Raw genomic sequence first — 25,589 nt, forward strand, 5'->3', positions numbered from 1 at the left:
ATATATATATATATATATATATATATATATATATTTTAATACACACTTTCTTCATTCATTCCTTGAAGGACCAGCCCAGTCCTGCTCCTTGGACTTTACCATCCAGAAGTGAAAGGGGCAGACTCTCAACAGGAAATTCTGTTTGGGCCAAGAATTACAGGAGGTGGGAGGGGGCAGAGAGGTTGTGCCTAAGCTAAGACCTGAAGGAAGAGGAGGAGTGAGCCAGGTGAAGAAAAAGACTAAAGATCATTCCTGATAAAATGGAAAACATCAGCAAAGCCCCTGAGATGGGAAATAGAAAGGCACATTTGAGTTAACCAAAAGAAAGCCATGGATAGCAGGAGCTGAGGGGTAGGGGTAGTAGAAGACAGACAAAGGCAGAAAGAAAAGATCCGCCAGCCAAAAGATGTTGCAGGCTCAACTTGATCCTAAGAGCAGTTTGTTGTTGTTGCTGTTGTTTGAGATAAGGTAAGTTGCTGAGGCTGGACTTGAACTTGAGATCCTCCTGCCTCAGCCTTCTGTGGTTCACTTTTTCCCCCCTTTAAGAAAGAATGCTCTGAACCCGGTCATGGTGGCACATGCCTGTAATCCCAGCAGCTCTGGAGGCTGAGACAGGAGGATCCCAAGTTCAAAGCCAACCTCAGCAAATTAGCCAGGCCCTGTCTCAAAATAAAAAATAAAAAGGGCTGGGGGTATAGCTCAGTGGTTAAGCATTCCTAGGTTCAATCCCTGGTACCAAAAAAAAAAGGGGTGTGGGGTGGAGAAAGCAAGCAAGCATGCTCTGGCTTTGGCTGGGACTGTAGGGAAACTAAGGGAGGCTCAATGGTCTGCTCTTCCCAGTAGGCTAGGAGCTAGCCAGGAGCTGAATTGTGCTCATCCCATTTATAACTGCCTAGTCTCTTCTCCTCTACTTGGATCCTCTTCTGCACAGCTCTGGCCTCAGCTGTAAGTGCTTGTGGTTAACAGGTCAATCTTTCCCTCATCAGAGAAGTAAAAGACCGGGAAGACTCATGAAGAGTAACAGGAGGGCTGCAGGGGACTTGAAGAAGAGAGACTGGGGTATGGATAGGAAGCCAGTAACACAAGGTCAATTTCTTCTCCCCGTGCCCCAACTTTTTAATCTAGAAAACAGGACATTCAGGGTACCTACCTAAAAGAGTTGCTTTAAGGGCTTAATTCATAACAAAGTCCTCAGATATTACCTGGAAAAAAATGGATAGTCACTAAGTATTAGGTTTATTCTTCCTGGAAGATAAGTGGAACCCTGTAGACATGGACTTTATTCCCACAGGTCTGAGAGGACATCTGAAAGTTTGAGAACCCCTTGGGCCCTTTGGGCCCTCAGGTCTCAGGATCACCAAATGATCCAAGTTTGAACAAATCTTAGGTATGAGTTTGAGCCTAGATTGCTAATGTGTGGGTGCTTCTGTTGTTATGATTTAAAAGAACCCCAGACGGGGGGAAAAGGAGCTATCTGTAGCACTCCCTCAAAACCCGAGTCCCGGGTCCGGTCTCCAGCCAGGGCCTGAGAGAGCTCCTTGTTTGGGCAGCAGGGGCGGAGCACCGGGAGTGGAGAGCTGGCTGGCGCGGCGGAGAGGCGGGGTCTGCGCGTCAGCTCGCAGCCCCACCCCCAGCGGAAGTGCTTCTAGGCCCGCCCCTCCCTGGAGACCGGTTCCCCCTCGCCCCACCCCCTTGCCTGTACTCCCCAGCGCAATTCCGCTCCCGGAGCTAGTCGGGCCAGGGCCCCAGCACCCGATCCAGGGAGCGGGTCCTGGGTCTGTGTATTGGCTGTCTCGGGCGGTGCTCTCGGTCCCTTCCACTATCCTGCCCTCTCTACCGTTTCTCTGTTATCTGCGCGGCCACAGACGGCGCTGGGGACCGCACAGGTAAAGTCTCGGCAAGTAAGGGCGCAGGTGTGGACGCCTCCCAGGCCGGACCCACTAGGGAGAGATCGACAGCACGTGGCCGGCTTCCCCCCCCCGCCCGAGGCGATCATACTGACCGTCTGGGATTGGGGAGGGCGGATGTGAACCCTGGGAACGCTGAAGTGCTTTGGGGAGAAATAAGGGGCGGGACTGAGCCCTAGAGCTTGGGGCCGAGCCATGTGTGTCCCCGGGTCTTGCGCAGTCTCCGTTGTGCCTGGGAGATGGTGAGCTAGTTAGGTGTGAGTAGACACCGAGTTACCGAGGATTGTACTCCCATCCACCCCCCGCGATGACTGGTTCTGACGGCTGCCCCGCCCGGGGTGTTCACAGTCCCAGGTTTGCAGAATGAAAAATCAATAAAATCGATGCAATGGCAAAGAACACGAAACATGTTGGGTTATTATTATTTGAGTTTGCTAAATTCTTTTTATGTTTTTTTTTTTTAACGTCATTCTTGGAAAAGGTGGCTTCAGGTTGGACCAGGGCCTCGGAGGAGGACACAAAATATCTCCTGGCCTCCGGGCAAGAGACAAGGGCTTGTCCTCCGCCCCAAGCCTCGCGAACTTGCCCCGGCGGCTGTGCGTGGTCTGGCAGCAGGAGGGAAGCCCCGGGGCGCTCTGGGGTTCCAGACACGGCTCCCCCCGCCCCCCGCACCTCTTCGTCTGCCCTTTAGGGAGATGGCCCCCTCCACCAACATTTCCCCGGTTCACCACCCCCACACCCTGGGGGCCGCGCCTCCTCCCCTCCCCCGCGTTCTCCCTCGCGCTTTAAATAATGATATTTGCATGCAGGGAGCGATTCATAAATATGTCAGGGCCGGTGAAATATAGGCAACATTTCAAACTTTCTATTTAAAAAACATGAATTATGGCCGCGGAAAATGTGTTCCCATTTAAAGGCGATACGAAGTATTTGGTGTCTCGTCCCCGGGCCCATCCATCACGCAGACAATAAAGAGAGTTTTTCGCCCTGACACCCGCGATTTATGGGCGCCCTTCTCTGCCCTCATCACTCACCCGCCGCGGCCGGCCCGGCGACAGGCCCCGCGGAGAGACAAGAGGCCGCCCCCGCGCCAATCCGCGCGCGCACTTTGCGCTCTAGCGCCCCGAAAATGCAACACCCAGGGGGAAGCGCCCACTGCCGGGAGTTGGGGGATCACCATGAGGGTCTGAGGAGACAAGTGGGAGTGGGAACCACATTCATCCTCCCACCTCCGCGCAAGCCTCTCTGCCCGCGGGGGCCGAGCCCTCCCAGAAGTGGCCTTGCGGATACCCGGTGCGTCCCGGCACCCTGTGCGTCCGGGCCTTGTCCGTGACCGTTGGGCGGAGCTGAGAACTTTTGCGGCTTCGGCGTTGGAAGGTTATTTAACCGCTGATTCCAGGTGAGGGCAGAGAGCTGGGCAAGGGGCTGTCCAGGCTGATTTGCCCCAAGGAAGGAAAGCTGTTCTAAAGTTTCTTGAGCCCCGCGGGATTGACGCTTCGGAGCAAAGATTTCTGCAACTTTTACAATGCGGTAGTCCCCTTAACCTCCCTAGTGCGATCTCAAAATCAAGCTGTTCGCCCTCTGCAGCTAGAAAATTCTTTACCACCAGGAGCCGAAGAGTAGTGTGAAGGATGGGACTTCCTTGACGTTTTGCCTCCAGCCAAGCTCAGACACCAGGTGGCCTCCTCGTCCCCGCCCCATCCCACACTCACTCGCACTGGCCCACTGTTCTCTCAAAACTGCCACTGAATCTGTTGCAAACTTGCCTCGAGGGAAGTTCGAACTACCTCTGCAGGGGTTTGCTTTCAGTTTTTGCCACGGCAGGACAGGTTTCTGAAGCCTGGGCAGAAGTGGGGTCTGTCAGGCACAGTTGGTCAGCAAGAGGCCGCTCGACCTGTGGGGGCCGTTTGTCCAGCCTACTTCGGAGAGTAGACCCATAGCAGCCCAGATACAAGGAGTCACCTCGAGTCCCGGCTGGGCCAAAGCATACGCGTTCACGCCAGCGGGAAGCCGTTTCCTGCTGGATGTCTGCGAGTCGGATTTATTCGGATAAACGCAGCACAAACGACAGCCAGAGAAATCCCGTCGATTCTAAAAATGACAAGGTTGAATTTATTAGATCGAGATTCATGTGTAAGTGCAGAGAGAGAGAAAAAAAATTGTACAAACAGCTCCATGTCCAGTACGGACACCACTGGTAGCTTCTGGCTTCAAGGGCATGTAACAAAACACATCTGAATACTTAGATCTACAGAAGGATACAAAATAGTCTTAAATTCTCAGTGTATACACATATATTAAGTTGGAAAAATCTAGAGTCAGTGTCTTTTTACAACTGCTTGGGTGTCATTTGGGTCCGAAATAGAACTTACGGCCAAATAACCGCCCAGTAAATATTTCCCATAGCCACAGTGGAGGGATGCCGTTATCTACAGCTTTTTAAATATCTGCAGTGTGGCAGATGTGAAATATATATATATATATATATATATATATATATTTTTTTTTTTTTTTTTTTAAGAAAAGCAGGCGGACAGATAACTGAGCCACTGCATCAACAGAATATTTCTGGGTATGGAAATAAAATAAACAGTTCTACAAAGTCAGCTGTGAAGAGTCAAGACATAGAGGGACTTTTGGGAACCCTGTGTGGGGGCCACCCTCTTGCAGCCCAGGGCACCAAGCAGGCTGAGATGGGCTCTATTGGATAAAGGCGACCTCGAACCCGGCGTGACTGCTGGGAGAGGCTCGGCCTGGACGCTCAGCATTGTAGATAGAGCCTTGGGGTTTCTGTTCTCCCAAATGCAGGCCCAGAAAGAAAGGCTTTCGAGGAGTACTGGACCTGGCATTTAAGGTTGCAGGGTCTGGGGTCGTGTGGGCAACCTTTCTTCCTCAGACACTTCAGCCAGTCCTCCATCCTGGCTCCATCAGGCTCTGGCTTGGACGATTGGCATTTGGAGCAAAAGTACAGAAAAGAGTGAGTCGCACTTGAAGCCAAGACGTCCCAAAGCTGGAAGCCAAAAGCCACCGAGAAGGCCACGATTAAAGCCAGACCCCACCCAGCCCTAGGACGCCAATTTGAAGCCATAGAAGCTGTTACCTGTATGAATTTACTTATGAAATACTAGGCACCCCTCACATATTCAGTGCTGTTCCCGGGCCCCCTAGGGCTCCGCCATCTATTAGCGAAGCCCAGACAACACAAATAGTAAGTTGCAACTGTGAAATTTCAAGACCAAATACTAATTCCAGAACAGGGCACTTGCAACCATCCACCCATCCAATTTGCCCTGTGGTCGCGTTCGCTCTCTCCTTCCTCCCCTCCGACCCCCTTCGAATGCACTCAGCCTCTAAACAAGCACACAGCTTCTAAGAGTCCCTGTTTGGTAAGAAATAAGGGAGGACTTTGTCATGAAATCTGGGAAATAGCACACACTCTTGAGGCAACCCTGCCGCGGAAGAAATAACCCGGGCCCTGAGAATGCCCTACTCCAGAAAGTGTGACTGTACATTAAGTGGTTTCTACGGGACGCTAAGAGAGGAGAGAGATAATAGGAAAATATTCCTGGCAAGTAGAAAAGGGGAAAAGGAAGAGGAAATGAAGAGAAAAGAAAGGATCAAGAAAGAAGCTGCAGTGAAAACAAAAAGAAGAAGGGCTGGGGGGAGAAACGGAGAGCAAGTAGAGGCGAGCTTAGAAGATGGCAGGCCAAGGCGAAGGCCCCAGGACTAAGACCGGTCGCCGCTCCGGCAAGTCTGGCGCCTTCCCGCCCCGAGAAGCTCTCAGGGTCGCGCGGGACCCCCTCCACCGGTCAGGTGAATTTGAGCCCCTCTCCCCGTGGGGTGGGGCTGGCCTGGATCCTGCGGCCTCGGTGTGCTCTTTCTCTTGTCCCTCCCCAAGGACTGCAAGGCGGAAGAGGACGAGGGTGGGGAGGCCCCTGGGGGCGCACGCCAGTCCGGGACTGTTTGGGCGCTCTGGGCCAGGCTTTGCAGCTCGCCGGGCCTGACCTGTCAGGCGGATTATCTTCGAGGGAGATTAATAGGGGAGGCGGGCTGCAATAATAATCGTTTTGTTTGATGTGACAACTCTGATAGGCGTTGATTTACTTACAAACTGATAGGCTTTTAATTGAGCGCCTCCGCCGAGCCCGAGATGAAAGGGAAGCGGCGGTGAAAGGCCTGCCCTCCGGCCTCAATACTGATTAGCCATCTCGACAGTGAACAGTTCAAGGCATTTTCAAACTTTTTTCCTCAGCTCTCTCCCCTTCCTTTTCCTCCTCCCACCCCGTCCTTAAATATCTGCCATGCCCTTTTTTTTTTTTTTTTTTTTTGAGAAAAACAAATCATTTCCATTGTGTGCAAATAAAACCTACAGGACATCCACGCCAACCGCTGCTAGTGGTTGAAGGCTTTAGGCTCAGCGCGGAGTAATTAATAACCACCCCCAAGCTCCGGCCTTCTGGGCCTTTGGGGATTTGGCCTCCGGCGTAGGTGCGCAGGCTCGGTCCGACGATGACGCCTACCAAAAGACCCGGGCGCGCAGGACCCCAGGCGCCCCCGTGCGCTCGGACCTTGGGAGCTGAGTTTTGAGCAGAATAAACGCTCAAGGCCCAGGACCCGCGCCCACAAAGCACAGCGCATACCTATGAGGGTCTGAAGCTATAGCCGAGGGCGTAGGAGCCACTCAAGGCTTCCCCGGCTTTGAGTGTTGGGGTGGCTCCCCCTGAGTTTCACTGTGTAATAAGAAAGCTGCTGGAATCCGAGAAGAGGAGAAAAAAATGCGCCTGGAGATGGATAGGAGGGTGGGGAAGGACCCCCCCCCCCCCCCCCGGGCGTGCGGTCATTCCTAGCTATGGCCGCTGCCCCATTCGGTGTCCAGGCCTGTTTGGGAGGCCTGGGCGACAAGCAGCCCGAGGCCGAGCTCGCGACATTGGGAGCACTGCAGTTGGCCCCAGCTGATACCTAGACTGCCGTGCAGTATCGCGGGCAGACACACCCGCAGAATAAGAGAGGCTTTACAGACACGCAGAGCCAGCTTAGAATCATTGGTCCTTAGAAACCAGCACCTGGGACTCGCACTCCAATGATCAAACAACCTTCACAACCTCACATGTGATCTCCCCCACGGTCTCACCGACTTACCTTCCTCAGTTTTCGAACAGAGACACTACAAAGCCCCTTGAGTGCAGGTGTGTTCTTACATGCACACAAACCCAGTCCCAAATGCACAAGACCGCATTCTCTTCTGTCCTCTCCAATCTAGCTTTAGTCAAGTTACCATCTCATAAAGTTGACCAATCTAAAGGATCAAGGGATAAAATTAAAACGCAGAAAAATAAACCCTGAGAGGAAATTCTAAAACTCACCCCAGAAAGTTCTCGGTACCCGTGCGGAGTGGGAGACAGAGACAGGAGGAAAGGGGGTAGGGTGGTGAGAGAGGAAAGGGCAAGCACGCCGAGGGCAGGTCCCAGATCTGACCCCCACGCGTACCCAGTTCAGCTCCGGGTGCTGCGCAGGTCTAAACCGGGTCTCCAGCCCCGGCCCCCGCCCCTTGTGCGGGCACAGACGGGCTCCAGGCTCCCAGCGCTCCCAGCCCGACCATTTATCAAAAGGACTTGACAACAAAAGAAGAGTCAGGCAGAAAAGTGGGGGAGGGGAGATTCAAAGTCTTCCAAGTCCTTCCGAGGAAGGGGTGTGTCTTCCTTTCACCCCCTTCTAGTTTCCGCGAGTTTCTGGAGGTGACCCTCGAACTCGCTCCACACGCTCCCAAAGCCCTGAGAACTCAGCGGTGCAGGCTTACATATACACAGTGCACCCAGATCCAGGTACACAGCGGCACGCACAGCGCCTCCCCTCTTCTTTCCAAACAGCCCGACTGACAGTGCAAATCGAGGGGAACGCCGCAGACCCGCTCCGCTTCCCTGGAAGAACCCGTGTTCCCACAGGCAGCCACCCCCTCCCTCTCTCGCTCCTTCCCTCTGCTCTCCAAGCTCAAGACAGTCCCGGCTCAGCGTTCCATCAAATTCGGGCAAGCGGCCTGACCGTAACCCCAGCTCCCAAGGCTGCGGGGATGGCGCGGGACGGATAATGGGGGAGGGTTTAGGGACTGGGAAAGAGTGAACCTTGAAACCTGTTTCCCCAAACACCCACGTTATGGTCTCTTTTCTGCAGCCTTTAATCCTAGCCGCGATCAAGATGGGCAAAGAATTGAGAATGTGTTGCCCCACTATTGACCTCCAGGACTCAAGGTTACGTTGGTGGGGTAGCTCTTGGAAAGAAGTCTCCAAGTTTAGGGTAGGGCACCATAGAACCAGGATCGCAGCCTGACAGCATGCTACACACCCCCGAGGGTATCCGGGGAAGCGGGAAATCTCCCGTGTTAGACGTCGCCGCTACAGGTCCGGACACCCAGAGCGGCCCCTAACTCCGCGACCCCAACGGGCGGAAGACCCCAAAGGTGGAGGCTATACGTGTCTCTCCAACACATAGAGGAAGGCGCACATCCCGGGCCTGTGCGCCCCTCAGCGCCCTAGGCGCACCTGCGCACTTTACTCTCACAATGCATTTTCCTGACACTGAGCGCCTGCCGCCCCCCTTTGCATTCTTTTTCTTACTCCCACCTCCCCCGCGCATCCCAGGAGGCCGCTCCTCTTTTCCCCTCCTCCGGTTCCTTCGGTCTCTTCCTTCCTCTGTCTCTCTCTCCCTCTCTCTTTTTCCCTTCAAGTCGCACCCGCCTTGTAATCAGCAACAAAAGCTGACATAAATCACGGGCGGATTGACAAGAGCTGACAAATAACTGATTGATTGCGGTCGAGGCACATTGACAATTGATGGAGGGGTGGAGATGCCCAAAGAACGGGGGTGGGGGGGGTAGAGGAAAAGAGAGGGTGGCTGGGGAGAGTAAGAATGTGGGGGGGGGGAACTGAAACAGAGGAAACATGTGACCCCCGCTCCTGCCCCAATCTGAGCGTCCTCAGGTGTCACGTGGCCAAGAAGGGCGGAGAGCCCAACGCACGTCGCCGGGATGAGCCACCACCGCCTCCGCTGCCCCTCTAGCTTCTGGTTTCTCTGCTGCGGAATCTCAGGAAATCAAAGCGGGCGGGCGGACTTCCTCCAGAACCCGCTCTCCACCTTTCCTTACTCTGGTGGCCGCGCCGCGCGGGATATCAATTACTAAAAAGAACATTTGTGTTCCGGCCCTCTGCACGCCCCTGGAGTTGACGGTCCGGCTGATCCACACTCTCGCCGGAGCTTCTTCTGGACGCCCCCGCGGTTTGCCAGCACACGCACCCCCACACACACACTCCAAAAGGTTTCAGTTTATTTTTTGAGCTGGGAAAAGAACGACCAGGATTGAAAAAAAAAAGAGGGAGGCGGCAGTGGCAAACGTAGAATAAATGTCCATCTCGTCCTCCGAGCGAAATCGAGGGAGGGGACTCGCTGGGGGGTGGCAAAGAAGGAGCTGCCCATTAAAACCAGCTCTGAGAGTCCTGGCGGCGGCGGCGGCGGTGGCGGCGGCGGCGGCGCGGGACGCGTCACATCCCCTTGACCCTCCAATCACCTCGGGCTCCCATTTGATTGGAAGGCGGCAAAGGCTTTAATCTCCCCCTCGGTGCAGCTGCTTTTGAGTGAGTTTCCTCGCCAGAGCCCCGGCTGGACAAGCAGCAGCTCACATCGTAGAGCGCAGCGCCGGCTCGGGGCCGCGAGAGCGCAGCGCAAGGGCGCAGCCCGAGGCGGACGCCGCTAACCGCTCCGCGCTCCCGCAGTCCCGCCGGCTGCTCCGGCCGGGCCACCGTTCCACTGCGGGCCACCCAGGATTATTCGCCCCTGGCTCCAGGCGCCAAGAAGGCGTACTGGGCGCCTGAGGCCGCCGCGCCAGCTCCTCCTCCTCCTCCTGCTGCTGCTGCTGCTGCTCCTGCTCCCCGGGCGAGCGCGCAGCCCCGAGCCCGCCCCGCGCCTCCGGGAGCCCTCCCCCCGCTGCTCCCATGCGTGCGGGTGGGTCATGAGCACAGCGCCCTCGCTTTCTGCCCTAAGAAGCAGTAAGCACAGCGGCGGCGGCGGAGGCGGCAGTGCGGACCCTGCCTGGACCAGCGCTCTCTCTGGAAATAGCTCCGGCCCCGGCCCAGGCTCGTCCCCGGCCGGCAGCACCAAGCCTTTTGTGCACGCCGTGCCTCCCTCTGACCCCCTGCGCAGGCCAACCGCCTGCCCATCAAGGTGCTGAAGATGCTGACGGCACGGACTGGCCACATTTTGCACCCCGAGTACCTGCAGCCCCTGCCTTCCACTCCCGTCAGCCCCATCGAGGTAAGGACTCTCTCCCAGGGTTGACCTAGGACCACTACCTTCGCTGCTCCCTACAGGATTTCTTTCTCTGGGGATCTGAGAGTGGGGGTGGGGTGTCGGAGTGATTCAGCTCTGGGATGAGGGAGAGGACAGCGCTTCAGCACCTCAAAACTAGGGCGCAAAGGAGGAAAGAGGCGGAACGGGGTGTGAATGCCAGGGAGCAAGGAGGCCCAAACTTGTTTCTCTCCTTTTAGTTAAAACCTCTATCCCAACCCACACACCTTCCTACTCGGTCCCGAAGTCGGGCGGGGACCTGAATACCGTTCGAAAGTCTGGTCCTCTCGCTGCCCATAAACTAGTGTATGTAAGCAGTCTCTGAGGCGCCGACTGCCCAAGCCCTTTGAAGAATTAAGAGATGTGTGTGGGGAGTGGTTACAGTTCTGGGTCTAGGAGCCGAAAACCAAAACATTTTGTAAGGTGCCCCCCCCCCAAATCAGTTAGCACTAAGAGACTGCGGGAAAGATCTTGACAGAGGTTTTGGAGTGGGTTCTTCCGCCTTTCCCAAGGGCGAGAATCTTTGCAGTGTCTGTGGAGGGAGTGTCTCCGGTCTGAAATGCTCTTAGCGGGCTGTTTCGGAGGGGCATTATAAACCAGGAATCTAAAGGGTTTCCCCCTTTTTTTCTATGACCCCTCTTCCACCTCCCCCGTCTGACCCCGCAGCTGGATGCCAAGAAGAGCCCGCTGGCACTGTTGGCGCAAACATGTTCACAGATCGGGAAGCCGGACCCCTCGCCCTCTTCCAAACTCTCTTCGGTTGCCTCCAATGGGGGCGGCGCGGGTGGTGCAGGCGGCGGCGCCGGGGGCGACAAGGACACCAAGTCGGGCCCCCTGAAGCTGAGCGACATCGGCGTGGAGGACAAATCGAGTTTCAAGCCGTACTCCAAACCTGGCTCGGATAAGAAGGAGCCAGGAGGCGGNCCTCGGCCTGTTCGCCCGGCGGCATGCTGCCCTCGGCCGGGGGCGGCCCAGAGGGCAAGGACGACAAGAAAGACGCTGACGCGGGCGGTGGCGGCAGCAGCAAGGGTGCCGGGGGCGCCTCGGCGGAAGGGGGACCCACCGGGCTGGCGCACGGCCGGATTAGCTGCAGCGGCGGCAATTAATGTGGACGTCAACCAACACCCGGATGGGGGGTCCCGGAGGCAAGCCCCTAGGCTCTGACTGCGGCGGCTCCTCGGGCTCCAGCTCTGGCTCGGGCCCCAGCGCACCCACCTCCTCCTCGGTGCTGGGCTCTGGGCTGGTGGCTCCAGTGTCTCCCTACAAGCCAGGCCAGACAGTGTTCCCTTTGCCTCCCGCGGGCATGACCTACCCAGGCAGCCTGGCCGGGGCCTACGCCGGCTACCCTCCCCAGTTCCTGCCACACGGCGTGGCACTGGATCCCACCAAGCCCGGCAGCCTGGTGGGGGCACAGCTGGCTGCGGCAGCGGCAGGCTCTCTGGGCTGCAGTAAACCGGCCGGCTCGAGCCCTTTGGCCGGGGCGTCGCCACCGTCTGTGATGACAGCCAGTTTGTGCCGGGACCCGTACTGCCTCAGTTACCACTGCGCCAGTCACCTGGCAGGGGCAGCAGCCGCCAGCGCCTCTTGCGCTCATGATCCCGCCGCTGCGGCCGCAGCGCTCAAATCTGGATACCCACTGGTGTACCCCACGCACCCACTGCACGGCGTGCATTCCTCGCTAACGGCCGCTGCCGCTGCGGGCGCCACACCGCCTTCCCTGGCTGGCCATCCCCTCTACCCTTATGGCTTCATGCTCCCTAACGACCCTCTCCCCCACATCTGCAACTGGGTGTCGGCCAACGGGCCGTGCGACAAGCGCTTTGCCACGTCCGAAGAGCTGCTGAGCCACTTGCGGACCCATACGGCCTTCCCTGGGACAGACAAACTGCTGTCGGGCTACCCCAGTTCGTCCTCTCTGGCCAGCGCCGCGGCGGCAGCCATGGCTTGCCACATGCACATCCCCACGTCCGGCGCCCCAGGCAGCCCAGGGACGCTGGCGCTGCGCAGCCCCCATCACGCGCTGGGACTCAGCAGCCGCTACCACCCCTATTCCAAGAGCCCGCTCCCCACACCCGGCGCCCCGGTGCCAGTACCCGCCGCCACCGGACCCTACTACTCTCCCTACGCCCTCTACGGACAGAGACTGACTACCGCCTCCGCACTGGGGTATCAGTGAGGGCTGCCGGGAGGGTTACCGAGCGAAAGGAACTGGGGGAGGGGAGGAGCCCAGGGAGGGGCGGGATCCCGGCGGAGGCTGTTGACACCCGCGAGTGGGGAAGACCCACGCTACCGAAGGAAAAATATATATATATACCGTATGTACCTATCTACCCATCAACAGCGAACGAGACCCGGTGGGAAACTTCCCTTTCCCCTACTTCTCACCTCCCCCACCCAAACTTTATAAAAGTTGAAAAAAATATCATTTGACTTTTTATAAAAAAAGGAAGGAAAAAATAATTGAGAAGGTGTTCATCTGAGGACTTCATCGGTGGACACTGGTATTTATTTATGTTAGCTCCAAGCGGACCCGTGGTTCAAAAGTGCATTATTTAGTTTGAGCTCCGTAGGTAAAAAGGAGGAGGGAAACTTTTTTTTTTTAACTTGAGGGTAAAAATGTGGAAAACAAACCCTCCCATCCCTTGTAGATTATAAATAAAAACAAAACCGCCACAGAACTAGAGGTCTTCTCTTTAATGTTACTTTAAAATTGCTATGATTGTATCGTACGTTCTTATTTAATGTCTGACTGAAACACAAAATTTACATGCATGTTTGTTACAAAAATGAAAAAGACGAAACAAGTAACAATTTGTCAGTTCTAATTTCAAATTGCAATTATTTTTAAGGTGTATACCATCAAAAGAGAATGGGTATTTTTTTGTATGTATTCTGGAAGAAAACAAAAAAAAAAAGGAAAATCAATTCTATTCCAAAACCTCATTTGCCTTATTTTGTTCTTTAAAAGGAACACTTAACTATTTTTAATTTTTAAGTCCACCCGCTGAGAAGGGGACAAGGTTTACGTCATGTACTAAAATAATAGACAATGTATCGCTTTAAAGATTAAATTCCGTATATTTGATGTATTAAAAGGTTTTACTTCTTCTTATCACTTTTTATTTTTTGGTTGAAGAGCAGAGCCGGGCAGTTTCGGCTGCTGTGGGTTCCCGGGGCCTCACCGCTACTCTTCCCAGGATCCGGGCCGAATTTCCTATTGCTTTGTTGTGATTTTCTGAAAGAGGCACAGGCTTCGGAAGGGCCAGCCAGCCGCGGGGTTGGCCTTCAGGAAAATGTTCTTAAAGGGGGAAGTTTGGTGACCTTCGCTATTGCTCATTTCGTTTTTATTTAAATCTTCTCTGAGCAGCTGGCTTGTTAAAAGTGAAAGGGTGGAGGGGGGGGAGGCCTTTTTGTTTTTGTTAAGTTCTCCTCTTGAGATTTTTGGGCATTTGGGTTTCGTTTTTTTTGCAGAGAGCGGAGCAGGCTGGGACACGCCGTCCGGGCCAGGGCTTCGAGGACCTGCGGCCACCGGCTGTCCCTCGCTTCACTTTCTAAGCATCCCCTGCCCCGGGCCAGCAGCCCGGATAAACTGGGAGACCGAGGGGCTCTTGGGGAACCAGTTGCCTGGGCCTAGAAAGAGCGCGCGGAACCCTCTTGTCCCTCGGGAGTAACGTGAGTTGGCTCTGCTTTTCTTCTGGCAGCCTAGGGTCAACCAGACACCACTGCCTGATCCCGATGACCACCCCCGGGCTCCTTCCTGCTGCGGGAGTACCGGCCCGCTGCAGGCCGGCGCCGCCGCTGCTTTTCCCTGTCTGCATTGCTCCACAGCCCTCACTCCATCCCGGTCCGCGCCGCAGGAGAGCGCGCTGGGGCAAGGGACCCGGAAGTCCCTTTAAATTCGGCGCTGTGAGGGCCTGAGTGTCTCTGCTCCGCCTCTCGGGGCGACCGAGTGGGCGCCGAGTGCGGTTCTGGACGGCGAGTTCCTCTGGGCTAAAGCGCGGCGGGAGCCTGGGTCCCCGCGCGGATCCCCGCTGTGCGGCCGCTCCCTTCTCCCCAACTTGGACCCCGGGACAGAGTTGCAGGAATGGCAGATGGAACCGCGTAATGACCCAATCGCTTCTGGGCGGGGGAGGGGTTCCGACGCTCTGTGCCGGCTCCCTACACCCCAGGCCTGGGCTCAAGCTCTGGTCTTCTGGCGGTTTGGGAGCGCTGGGCCCGAGGAGCCCTTTCTTGGGATCCTGGACCAAAGTTGCGGCGCTGAGCGAGCACCTCTAGTTCTTGAGTTTTCTCGGGTCTCAGGCTTCCCGCGGTGCCCAGCTCTCGCCGGTGCCTCTGGGGGCTGCGGAGAGTGCGCCTTCAACCTCGAGCCCGGGTGCGACAGTCGCCGGGCCCGGCAGCCGTTTGCGCGGGGGTTAGTGACTTTGAGATTTTCCACCCTCCTCCCATCGCCTGCAGCTAGGGACCTGAGAGCCGCTGCTCATCCTCTCACCAGCACTAGCCAGGCGACCCTGGCCACCGTGACCCGCAAGCTTTGTCCTTTGCCTTTGGCGGGATCTCTGGGCCGCAGACTCCTGGCTCGCCAGGACCTGCTCGGGCAGGGAAGTACCTAGAAATTCCACCGCCTTGAGATCCAGGCCTGGGACCGGCAGGGAGACGAATGGGACGTTCGTGCCTTTGTGCCCCCTCCTGGTATCTTATTAACAAAAACCAAAACCCTTAATTTTTTTTTATGAGACCTTCTTCCCGGAGAAGTTATGCAACGGCAGCAAAATCCCAGTGTTGCAGGACCGGGGACTGGGGACAAAAAGGATTCCCCGACGTGTTGGACGTAGCCAAGTCACCCCTGTCTCCAGTTAGTGAAGGGAGAGTGCCAGTATGTACTGCGTGTCCCAGGAGAGGTTCGAGCCTCCTCCTCGGGGGAATCAACGCCCTTCCCCACCGTCCTCCCCTCCAGTCGCCCCCTCCGGCGGACCTCTGCTCCTTTCTCCTGAAAGCCACAGGAGCCCCTGCGTGGCAAAACAGCGACTGGAGCCCGAGCGGAGAGCCGCGCGTCCGCCAGGCGGCGCTGCGGAGCCGGGCGGAGCGGGAAGGAGACGTGGAACCCCCGCCTGCTACTAGGTAGTCATCCCAGGACCCCGCGCTGCCTCCACCTTCGCGTGGCTTTCAGGGTGGTGTCCTCTCCCTGTCGCTCCTCGCTCCTTCTTGACTACTGCGAACCATCTGCCCTGTCCCTCTTCACCTCCTCCAGCTCTGCCATTGCTTTCTCTTGCTCTGCCCCTATCCCTAAAGGGTTGGCCCAGGCGAATGGGTTCCTCCTCACCTAGTGGAGCGCCCACCACCACCCTCAAGGCTCCCACAGGTTACATTGTCTGCCATACTGAAAAGGTCTCCACACACCTGTGCATCTATTCGGTCCTTCATTGACGGATTATTTCATAGCAGGATGGCACATTCCTTTACTGGCACTCCACACTGACAGAGAAACTGAGGCTAAGTCCTGGAAGCCAATGTCAAGCTCAGGCCTTTTTCTCCATTCAGCCCTATCCCTGCTTGTCTCTCTGGTGGCGACACCAAGTGACCCGGGTGTTCTGGTGCTGGATGACTCAGAATAAATATGGATGAGGAAAGTGTGCCTCAAAGATAGGGAAAGATCAGCTGCTGAAATCTGTCCCAAGGCTGGGCCCCCCACCCCCAGGTAAGCACTACCAACACAAATAGAGATGCCTTTAACACACTGTTCACTCCTGGCTGCCAGTGTGTTACGAATTCACCCACATTCACAGCAGTGGTCTACCTGCTCAGACAGAGGCACACCTGGGTCTGTGTGGCATACACTTAGGGTCTCAAGCAAATGGGAGGGGAAAGGAAGCAGGCATTGTGTTTGATCTGTGAGGAAAGGCAAATGAAATGCCCTTTCTAGGTGATGAACCTGTGCTTTGGAAAACTCATAAAAGTCACCCAGGAGGTGGACCTGTCCCCTGCTAGGCTCTGCACTGGCCTCTGCTACACACATTGGCTTAGGGTTGCTCACCCCTGAGGCTAGCAGTCTCATGATGCTTGGAATGACTGCCAAGCCCTGATGGCCTGCTCACCCCTGTTATGGACTACTTCCAGCCCGTATTATCCTGTGTTACCCCATTTAAACTTCACTACTGCACAAAAGTAGACACATCAATAAATAAAATAACAAACTTCACAATAATTCCATAAAGTCATTTGCCTTCATCCCATTTTTCAGAAGAGGAAACTGAGACTTGACAGGGGAAACACACCAGTGTAAGATCTCATAGCTAGTGTGGTAGAGTATAGAAGCTGGATTCTCACCTAGACTGTGGACCTGAGAAGATGTGAAAGTAGAACATTGCCTGGGAATCAGAGATCTGGTTCCACTAGGGAAGCGAGTGGTGGACATAGTTGGTGGTGGTTGTTGTTTTTCTTAAGTATTCTGTTATTATTTTTTGTTATGAAGATTTTCAAACACACAGAGGTAGAAGGAATAGTGTAATGGACCCCCATTAAGTCCATCACCCAACCTCAACCATTATCAACTCATGGGTAATCTTATTTCCTCTCTACCCCTCCAATTTGCCACCATTCCCATTATTTTGAAATGAAAACAGGCATTTTATCCTTTCACTTCAGGTGTTTGTCACTTCCAGCCTGGTCTGGTTTACCAGCCTAAGGCTTATACCCACTGCCCCACCTAAGTTGAGGCTAGGTGTGGTTGAGGATTTTGATCAAAGTCTCTGGCAAAACTGGAATTGGAGCTCGTTTCTACAGAGACCAAGCACTTACAGCTGTCCAGTGCCAGGGGTGTATAAAAGGCCCGGGGGGACTGAGCCCTCTCTGCCCAGTGTGACACCAGAGTGTGCCCTAGGGGCATCTGCCCTGTGAAAAGATTTCACAGTGCAGTGCCTGGTGGGGCCACTCAAACTGCAAGGGACATTCTAAGAGTGAGAACAGCTTAAAAGCATATGAAGCCGCACATTGGTGGTGCACGCCTGTAATCCCAGTGGCTAGGGAGGCTCAGGCAGGAGGATCCTGAGTTCAAAGCCAGCTTCAGAAACTTAGTGAGGCCCTGTCTCTAAGTAAAATATTTAAAAGGGCTGGGAATGTGGCTCAGTGGCTGAGTGCCCCTGAGTTCAATCCTCAGTTTTCTCTTCAATAAAATGGGAAACACTGATACCAACCAACTGGGGTTGTTGTGAGGCTCCAGTGAAATAATAAATTTGAGGCTGGCTGTGTATCTCAGTGGTAGAGCAATTGCCTAGCATCCAGTTGTCCTTGGCACTGAAAATAATAATAATAACAAATTGAAATGCACAACCTACTGCCTATCCCATACTATCTTTTAAATATAGGTATTTTCTTTCTTTTCTCCCCAATGTCTCATTTTGTTATGAACAACCCCCTTGCTCAAGAATTTTCTGTGACTCCCTGTGGCCCATTAGGGTGCCTGTAATCATGGTTCATCTTCTTATCTGATCCATCTTTGCCTGTTCTACCTTGTGCCTCACCTCACAGTTTAAGCCCTCTGCCAGCCAGCTAGCCCTGCAACCCACCCCTCAACACCCTGCTCAATCATGCCCATCATACACTCCTTCCCTGGAATATAATATCTCTCCTCTCCCTGCACAGCAAAAATCCCTCAATACTCACCTCTTCCAGGAAGCCCACCGGATCTTTCTCCTCCACACACTACTCTTTCCCTCACTTTGCACTCCCTCAGCACTTAAAGCAAAGGCAGAAGTAGAGGTGTAAAGACCACTGGGCCAGGGATAAGGACACTTGGTTTTGAGTGGTGCTTCTTCATAGTTATGTGGCCAGGGACAAGTCACTTATATCTTCTGTTGAGCTTGTCTTCAACCCCAAACTGACACAGGCCTGTGACTACATGGGCAAACCACACATCACCAACACCACTAAAACAGTAAGCAGCATGTGTTGCACACTTACTATTCTGTGCACTCATTTACTCATATCACTATTACTATCCCCATTTCACAAGTGAGGAATTAGAGGGTCACAGAGAAGTAATATGTCAGTATAACACTATGCTGGACCCTGTGCCTGAGATTTTGCCTTTCATTTTCTTTTTCAACTCACAGTTCCTAATTTAGATCTTGGGCCAAGTGTCAGCTCCCTCTGGATGCCCCCCAGGGACTTTTCCTTGGATTTAATGCTCTTCCCTTTGCTCCCATAGTTTCTGTCCCTTCCACCACCATACTCACTTTATATTGCCCAGAAAGTCTGGATGAGTTACCGGGGTAAAGGGACCATTTCCCGCACCTATGTCTAGTCCTGACAGTTAGCATGGCGCCTGGAACACAGTAGATGTTCAATAACTGTTAGAGGGAGGGAGGGAGGAGAAAACAGTGGGAATAAAATAAAAAACAACCAAAAGGAGGACAGATGCAAATGAATGTGGTCCTCTTGGGGGAGATTATGCTTCCACAGAAGGGAGGAAAAGAAGAATAGTAGTAGGGGCCTTAGAGAAACTTGGAATGTTGAGCTTCAATGCACTAGTTACATGTTGCATCTGCTGACGATAACAAAGACCCCTAAACAGTGGCTTAAGGAAAATAAATGTTCTCCTAGTCTGGAGGTGGGCAGTCCAGGTTGGGTAGCCCTTTGGCACCAGATACCCAGGGTCCTTCTGTCTTTGGCTCTGCCAACTCAACCCAGAAGCTTCATGCTCACCTCATCTGAGTCAAGATGGCTGCTCAAGCTCAGCTACTATCACCCAATGCCAGACAATAGGGAGGAGGAGCAAAAGGGGGTGAATGGACCCCTTCCCATTCTATGGGTCTTTCCAGAATCCACACAGAATCTTCCATTTGCCCCTCATTGGATAGAATTTTGTCACATGGCCACATCTTGTTATAAGAGAAGCTGGGAAATATAATGTTTAGTTGGACACACTGCTATCTCAAATAAATTCAAGGCTGCTATGGACAGAATTGTGTCCCCACCTCCCTGCAAAAACTCATTTGAAGTTCCATTCCCCAGTCTGACACTATTTGGAGATGGGGGCTTTAGGGGGGTAAATAAGGTTCAATGAGTCCATGAGGGTGGAACTCTAATCTGAGAGGATAGGTGGCCTCCTAAGAAGAGGAAGAATCCAAATCAGCCAGTTCCTTGATCTTGGATTTCCAACCCCCAGAACCGTGGGAGAAATTTGTTGTTTAAGCTGCCCAGTCTGTGCTATTTTGTATGGTGGCCCAAGCACACTAATAGGGACAGTGCTGTTTCTAAGGGGGTGAGAAGGGGGAGCTGGAAAGAACACTGGCCAACTCCCCTGCAATCCCAAACTGACACAGGGATTCTGGGTGAGGTCACCCAGAACCAAGTGAGGACAGGTGTTGGCCTCCCACAGGGCCACTGCACGACCACTTCTACCTCTAAACCGTAGTTTCCTGATAAAGCAGGCAGGGTGACTGGCAGGCCCTCAGGAGTTTTCATTCAGGGCTGGTGCAGCTCAACTGTAACTTTAGGAGCCTGTTGTTTTATAATGCAATGCTGCAGAGTGGGATTTATTAAAAGTAGTTTTTACTCTCATAAGAAACTTTGTAGAGACCTATTCATTTTGGCCCACACACAACACCAAGCCAGGGAGGAGGGATCTTCTTTTTAAAAAAAGGCTGTGTGAAAAGGGAGTAGCATGGTGAACCCACCTGCCAGCCCTTCCCTGTTATCACTAAAAAATTGAACACAGCCTCCAAGTCGAAACAGAGGCAGACCCATGTTCAGTCAACTTTGGACTGAGCTCACCTTAAATAACTGTAGTATAGCTACGGAAACCTAAAAGAAACCAAACCCAACTCAGGAGAAGACTAACGATACCATCGATCACAGCAACAATTGAGCGAGTTCTATCCCACCTGTAGAGAGAGGCGCAGGGGGACCGGTGGAGAAGAACAGAGGAGACTCCTGGGAACTGCAAGGGCTGAGGAGAAAGCCACCATCCCTTGAGAGGGCACTGATGAATATGGACTTTTTGGTTGCCCTGTTGCTCGAAGAATCTGCTAGCCTGGGGTTTCAGTAAGGGAGAGACATCTCCTGAGCCCTCAGTTGGCTTCTGCCTCCCTGGGTCTCTGCCATTTTCTTTCACACACTTTACAAACATCCCCTGTCCTCCAGAGTCCTTTGGGGGCAGTTCCCAAGGTGGGGATTCTATGCCCACCACATCAGTAGCTCATAGGCCTTGGGGCAGGGGAAAGGTTGAGGGAAGGGTGCAGAAACTGCAGGGGTTTTTTTAAGAGACTTCCACCTTAAAAGTTAGGACCTCCCCACTTCCTAACAATGAGGACACAGACACAATATAGGATGAATTATTTCAGATCATTCATGGGCCTTCTCCTTTCAGACCTTCAATCCTGAGAGGAAACCTGTGATGTAAATATGAACATGCTCTAGGGAAACGCCCTGAGGAATGCCAGGCTTTCCTTTCCAGATATTCTGAGCATCAGAGACTTGAAGTGATCAACTGTAATGAATAACTCACGCCACCATCACTGGACTCCATGAAGTGTGCACTGTCACTGGCCCAGCTTTATAGATGAGGCATAGAAGAGGTGAAATGACTTGTTCAAGGTCAATAACTGGCAGTGCTGGTTTTTTTCCTAGAGGATATTAGACTCCATAGCCAATTATTTCCAGCTTCTACTTCTCTGTACACTGAGGCCACACACATCTGCCTTTCTCTCCAAACACAGGTGTCATCCGCCATCCAGCAGTGTGCTGGAATCAGCTCACAGGAGCCACTGTGCACACCTCTTCCAAGCTCGTCATTATGGAGGTAGCTTGAGACCAAGCCAGGAGTATTTACACTATGGCAATTGGCAAAGGCTACAAAATGAAGGTTCCCCCTTCTCCCAAAGAGGGATTTGCTCAACTTTTCCTGGCTCACCTCTTCTAATCAGGATAGCAGCAATTTGCAGCTCCTATACAGGCCCTGAATTGGCAGGATCCTCCTCCTTGCCAGTGAGGAAGACCTGGTTGTTGTCTGCTGCTGCCCCCAGGTTTGATGGGATATTGAAGGACAGTATAACGTCCTCATTTGAGCCACTGTGTGGAGTCATCTTCTGTCTGCCCTCAGTACCTGCCATCTCCTGCGACCCAAGCTTGGTCATCTGGAAGCCTGGACCCCTTCTCCCCATGGACTCCTCACATTAGAGCAAACTGACCACTGTGGGATGATTCTGGCAGCCTACCTGATTGTGGACAGTCCTTGTCTTCCCAGAAGCCCCTGTAGCCTACCCAGTTCTGTGCTCCTGACCTTGGGCCCTTAGCTATTTATTGATGCCAGGCAGCCAGGTAAAGTTTAGCAGGTAGCCACCCCTCCCATCCACTCCTCCAGAAACAAGTCCTACTCCCCTATCCTCACCTTCCGGAGAGTACCCAGAAAAATGCTTAGTGAGGTCAATCAGTAGTGACCATGCACATTCTCTGACCTTTGTCCACAGGGAAACCCCCATCCAACAGTAAGGATCCCAGGGGACCAGGCCCAGAGTGGAGCTTTCCCTGTGTCCTCTCACCAGTCTCAGGCCACAGAAAAGAATTGGGGCTATGATTATTATTACTATTTAGTAAGCACTTTCCTTGTGCCAAGTACTATACAAAATGCTTTTATACATTATTTTTTAATCGCCACAAGATCTCTAGAAAATAAGCATTATATTAATCTTATGTTTTAAAAGAGAAACTGAGGCTCAGGAAGTTTAAGTGACATGACTGAAGTTACACAGCCTATAATTAATAGAGCTGAAATGCAAAGCCAGGTCTGTTTCATTCCAAAGACCTTGCCCATAAAACTGGTGAACTTCCACTTACAGATTCTGCACTCAAAGTCAATAGCGTGGTTACAGTTGCTGCCATCCAGACCTCAGGGAAGTTGTGTGAACAGTAGCCTCCCTTAGGAAGCCACCAAGTCAAGAAGGAAGACAACTTGTTCACCTGTGGCAAGACAGGTGCTCAGGTGGAATTATAAGCCTTCTACCCTGGAAAGTGAGTGTGCACTTGCCAGCATGTATTGGGCACCTGCTGCATACACAGCACTATCTTAGGCATGGAGGCAGTGGGGAGATGATGAAGTCATGGTCTCTGTCCTCAAATAACTTTCCAGTTAAGGCAGACTGTGGTGGCAAATAGAACCCATAGAGGCCCAAGACTCATTCCAATTACAAGATGTGGGAGTCGGCAGGGAGGAAGCAGCACTTGGCATGGGCTTGGAGGATGAGTTGGCATTTGATGTGTATAAAATGGGGAGTTTGGGGGTTCAGGAGGAGAAACCAGCAAGAACAAAGGTGTAGAGGCAGGACAGATGGTGTCCTGTTCTTTGTTAAGCAATAGGGAGCCATCAGAGGTCTTTGAGCAGGGGAATAACACGACAGGGTGGGACAATGAGAGACTTGAAATAAAGACCAGTTTGGAGGTCTGGTAGTTCAGAGAGGAACAGGACAGGGGAGAGCCTGCAGGAAAGACAAAGGGAGGATAAGTGTACTAGGAGAAGGGCAGGAGTGGAGTGGAGAGATGTGGGAACAAGTGCATGGAGTACTACATTCATGGCATATGCTAAGGGCGCCTGAGTGGCAAATCACTCCCCTCCTGCTAAGCATGTGAGCAGCAAACCGCTTACCGCGTAGGCACAGCCCCGGGCGTAAGATTGTGTTGCAGTCACAGCGCTTGCTCCGTGGCCTGCTCCTTGATTGGTTGCCACAAGGACAGTTGGCAAAAAATTGTATTGGTGGCTGCCTATAATCTGCTTAGCTACTGCAGGAGTTTATATAGGTGGTAACTCTGCAATAAAACCAGATCTGCTGCCAGCTTGGTCTCCATAGGTCTTAATTCATGACTCTGCAGCCACACTCTCCTCTACCCTGTTCTGTGGACCTCCTCGCTGGACGAGAGAGCCCATGCAGAGAGATGGAAGGCAAAGAGAATTTTAAGGTCTTTGGCCTCGGGTATGGGGCTATACTACTTAACAAAGATGCCCCCAGACACTGTGACATCAGGTAAGTGACTCTCTCAGGTAATTGCCATGCTGGTGAGACTGTTCTGCTCCAAGATGTCACTCAGGGACTCAAGCACCTCCCATCTTGATGTTCCCATCTTGATGTTCTCCTAGTATATCATGCCCATTCATGTGGTGAGTTATGGACAGAACCCAGCCCATGGGTGGTGAGGAAGCAATCCCAGGATAAGAAGCACCCTTTCAAACAAGTGAGGAGGAGTTGCTCAAAGTTGCATGACCATGCCCAGCTGCAAGGGAGGCAGTGAAATGTAGTTCCTGGCTGGGTGGCCATGTGCCAGGGAGAAGGGGAAAATGGATTTGGGGGTGGAGTAGAGTCTGCTGCATCTGTGTTTGTGAAAGAAACTCCAGAGGGGAGCAGGCCTTGGCAGGGGATGGAGTTGTGAACAGGTTGAGTTTTCAATGGCTGCCTTGGGTCAGAGTCAGAGATGTGAATTGGTGAGTTGTAAGCAGAGAAGAAAGAGCAGATACCTTGGGTCTAAATGATATGTTCCCCAAGTGGAGCAAAACAGAAGAAATTTGGACTGAGGTTGGAGCCTGAAATTCGTGAGAAGTCTTATGAGGAACAGTCATTTTGCTGGTTGCATTTGCTAATCCTCTGGTGGGGCCAATATATCCCATCCCATGTACTCTTCTCATCCTGTGAGGTTGACACTCCTTCCTAGACAGGTGGGATCTATGTCTCCTCCCCTGGAATCTGGTCAGGACTGTGATGAGCAGAAATGATGTCATATGACTTTCAAATCTAAGTCATAATAGGTGATACAGCCTCCTCTGGGGAAGCCAACCCGTGGGACCCCGTTGTCATGCTGTGATGAAGCCAAGGCCACATGAACAGGCCATGTGGGGGTGTTCCAACAGAAAGCCCCAGCTGAGGTCCTGGCCGACAGCAGCCTCAACTGCCAGCCACGTGAGTGAATGAGGCTCAGTAGATTCCTCCCCTGCATTGAGGCTGCCCCAGCTGAGCCCTCCCTACCAAGTTCTGCCCCAACAGCTGATTAAAAAAAATGTTGATGTTGTTTTTAAGCCACAAAATTTGGGATTCTTTTTCTTATAGCAATATATTAGTGATCTGGGCCAGAATCCCTTTTCTCGTCCAAACACAGAAAAAGGGTGACCAGGGTTAATTTTGTATTCCCTCACACCTCTCTTCCTGTTTCTCTCCTGCTTGTCCTTCATCCAGCTGTGGCATGACACTTTAGCTGGGTTCCTATCCCCTAGCTCTCTGCTTGAACCAGCCTCTGGGTCCCCAGGATGGGCTCAGGCCTTGGCTTGGTCCCTGAGTCCACATGGTCTGAAGGATGTTTCCAGACTCCAACCTGCCTATCTTCATCCCCAGAGAGCCAGGCTGGTGGCAGAGAGGTGAGAGGAGAGCCAGAGTCTCAGCACCAAGGAATGGGACGGTCTCCACATTCCCTCAGATACATTTGTGTCCCCTTTGAGGATCTGTGTGAGGGACGTATGTCAAACTGGAGAGAAAGGAATGAAGGCCTAGAGGAACTGGGATGGAGAGGTGGCCAGAGGCACCACATCCTGTGCTAACAAGAGGCCTCAGAGGGAAACTGGCTCAGATGATGTGGCTCTGGGGCTGGAACTTGGGGTTCTTCAAGCTCTGAACATGGCACCAACAAGGTGGGGCTCTGGCAAGGTGTACATGCTGCACAGCCAGTGTGTTATTGGGATGCTGGGTTACAGGGGCTGTGTCCCATCTGCGGGATGGCCAGGTTACCTGAGTGGAGGGTAGGAGTGAGGATGTGACAGGGAGCCATGTCCATATAGCATTGAGACTTTGTGTAATAGCATTACTCAGACACTTGTTTGAATGTGGCAGGGGAGCATCCTTCAGGGCCTGGCTGTGGTGGGAGGGCAGACCTACCTTTGAACAAGCCCGAATAACAATGTATATGTGTGTGTGGGTGTGTGCTTGTGCCTATGTGAATTGGCATGTGAGTGTGTACAAGTGTGTATTTCTTTTTTTTTTTTTAAGAGAGAGAGAGAGAATTTTTTTTAAATTTTATTTTTTAGTTTTTGGTGGACACAACATCTTTATTTTATTTTTTTTATGTGGTGCTAAGGATCAAACCCAGCACCTCGTGCATGCCAGGCAAGCGAGCTACCACTTGAGACACAACCCCAGCCCACAAGTGTGTATTTCTATGTGTGTGAATTTATTGTGAGTTTGTGAGTCTTTGTGAGTCTGTGTTCACACATGTGAAATTATCTGTGTAAGTGCATCCGTCTGTACCATCACCAGGAAGTGATAGAAAGGGGGCCTGGGAAACAAGATCTTCAGTGTCCTCAGACAGGAGGCCCACCAT

General features: G+C 53.0%; 1 protein-coding gene and 2 long non-coding RNA genes across 5 annotated transcripts in view; 2 read left to right on the forward strand and 1 right to left on the reverse strand.

The window, feature by feature from the left end:
- Window positions 1–2,298: 2,298 nt before the first annotated feature.
- LOC107158142 lies at window positions 2,299–7,697 on the reverse strand. Its single transcript, XR_001505583.2, has 2 exons — window positions 7,271–7,697; window positions 2,299–3,998 (listed from the first exon to the last, which is right to left on the reverse strand). It is a non-coding gene; the product is annotated as an uncharacterized LOC107158142 (long non-coding RNA).
- A 2,197-nt stretch (window positions 7,698–9,894) lies between these two features.
- Window positions 9,895–13,353, forward strand: Znf503 (zinc finger protein 503). Its single transcript, XM_015504598.2, is given in 6 exon segments — window positions 9,895–10,090; window positions 10,093–10,208; window positions 10,908–11,163; window positions 11,166–11,341; window positions 11,343–11,372; window positions 11,374–13,353. Coding segments are annotated over 6 exon segments (1,806 nt in total). The 5' UTR covers window positions 9,895–9,906; the 3' UTR covers window positions 12,418–13,353.
- A 353-nt stretch (window positions 13,354–13,706) lies between these two features.
- The window catches only part of LOC125616474, a 55,597-nt gene continuing 43,714 nt past the window's right edge, over window positions 13,707–25,589 (forward strand). For all 3 annotated transcript variants that reach the window (XR_007347101.1, XR_007347100.1, XR_007347102.1), the window contains exon 1: window positions 13,707–13,913. This is a non-coding gene — a long non-coding RNA (uncharacterized LOC125616474). The remainder of the gene's footprint in view (window positions 13,914–25,589) is intronic.

This window comes from Marmota marmota, unplaced genomic scaffold, assembly GCF_001458135.2.
Source record: "Marmota marmota marmota unplaced genomic scaffold, marMar, whole genome shotgun sequence".
NCBI classification, from domain to species: Eukaryota; Metazoa; Chordata; class Mammalia; order Rodentia; family Sciuridae; genus Marmota; species Marmota marmota.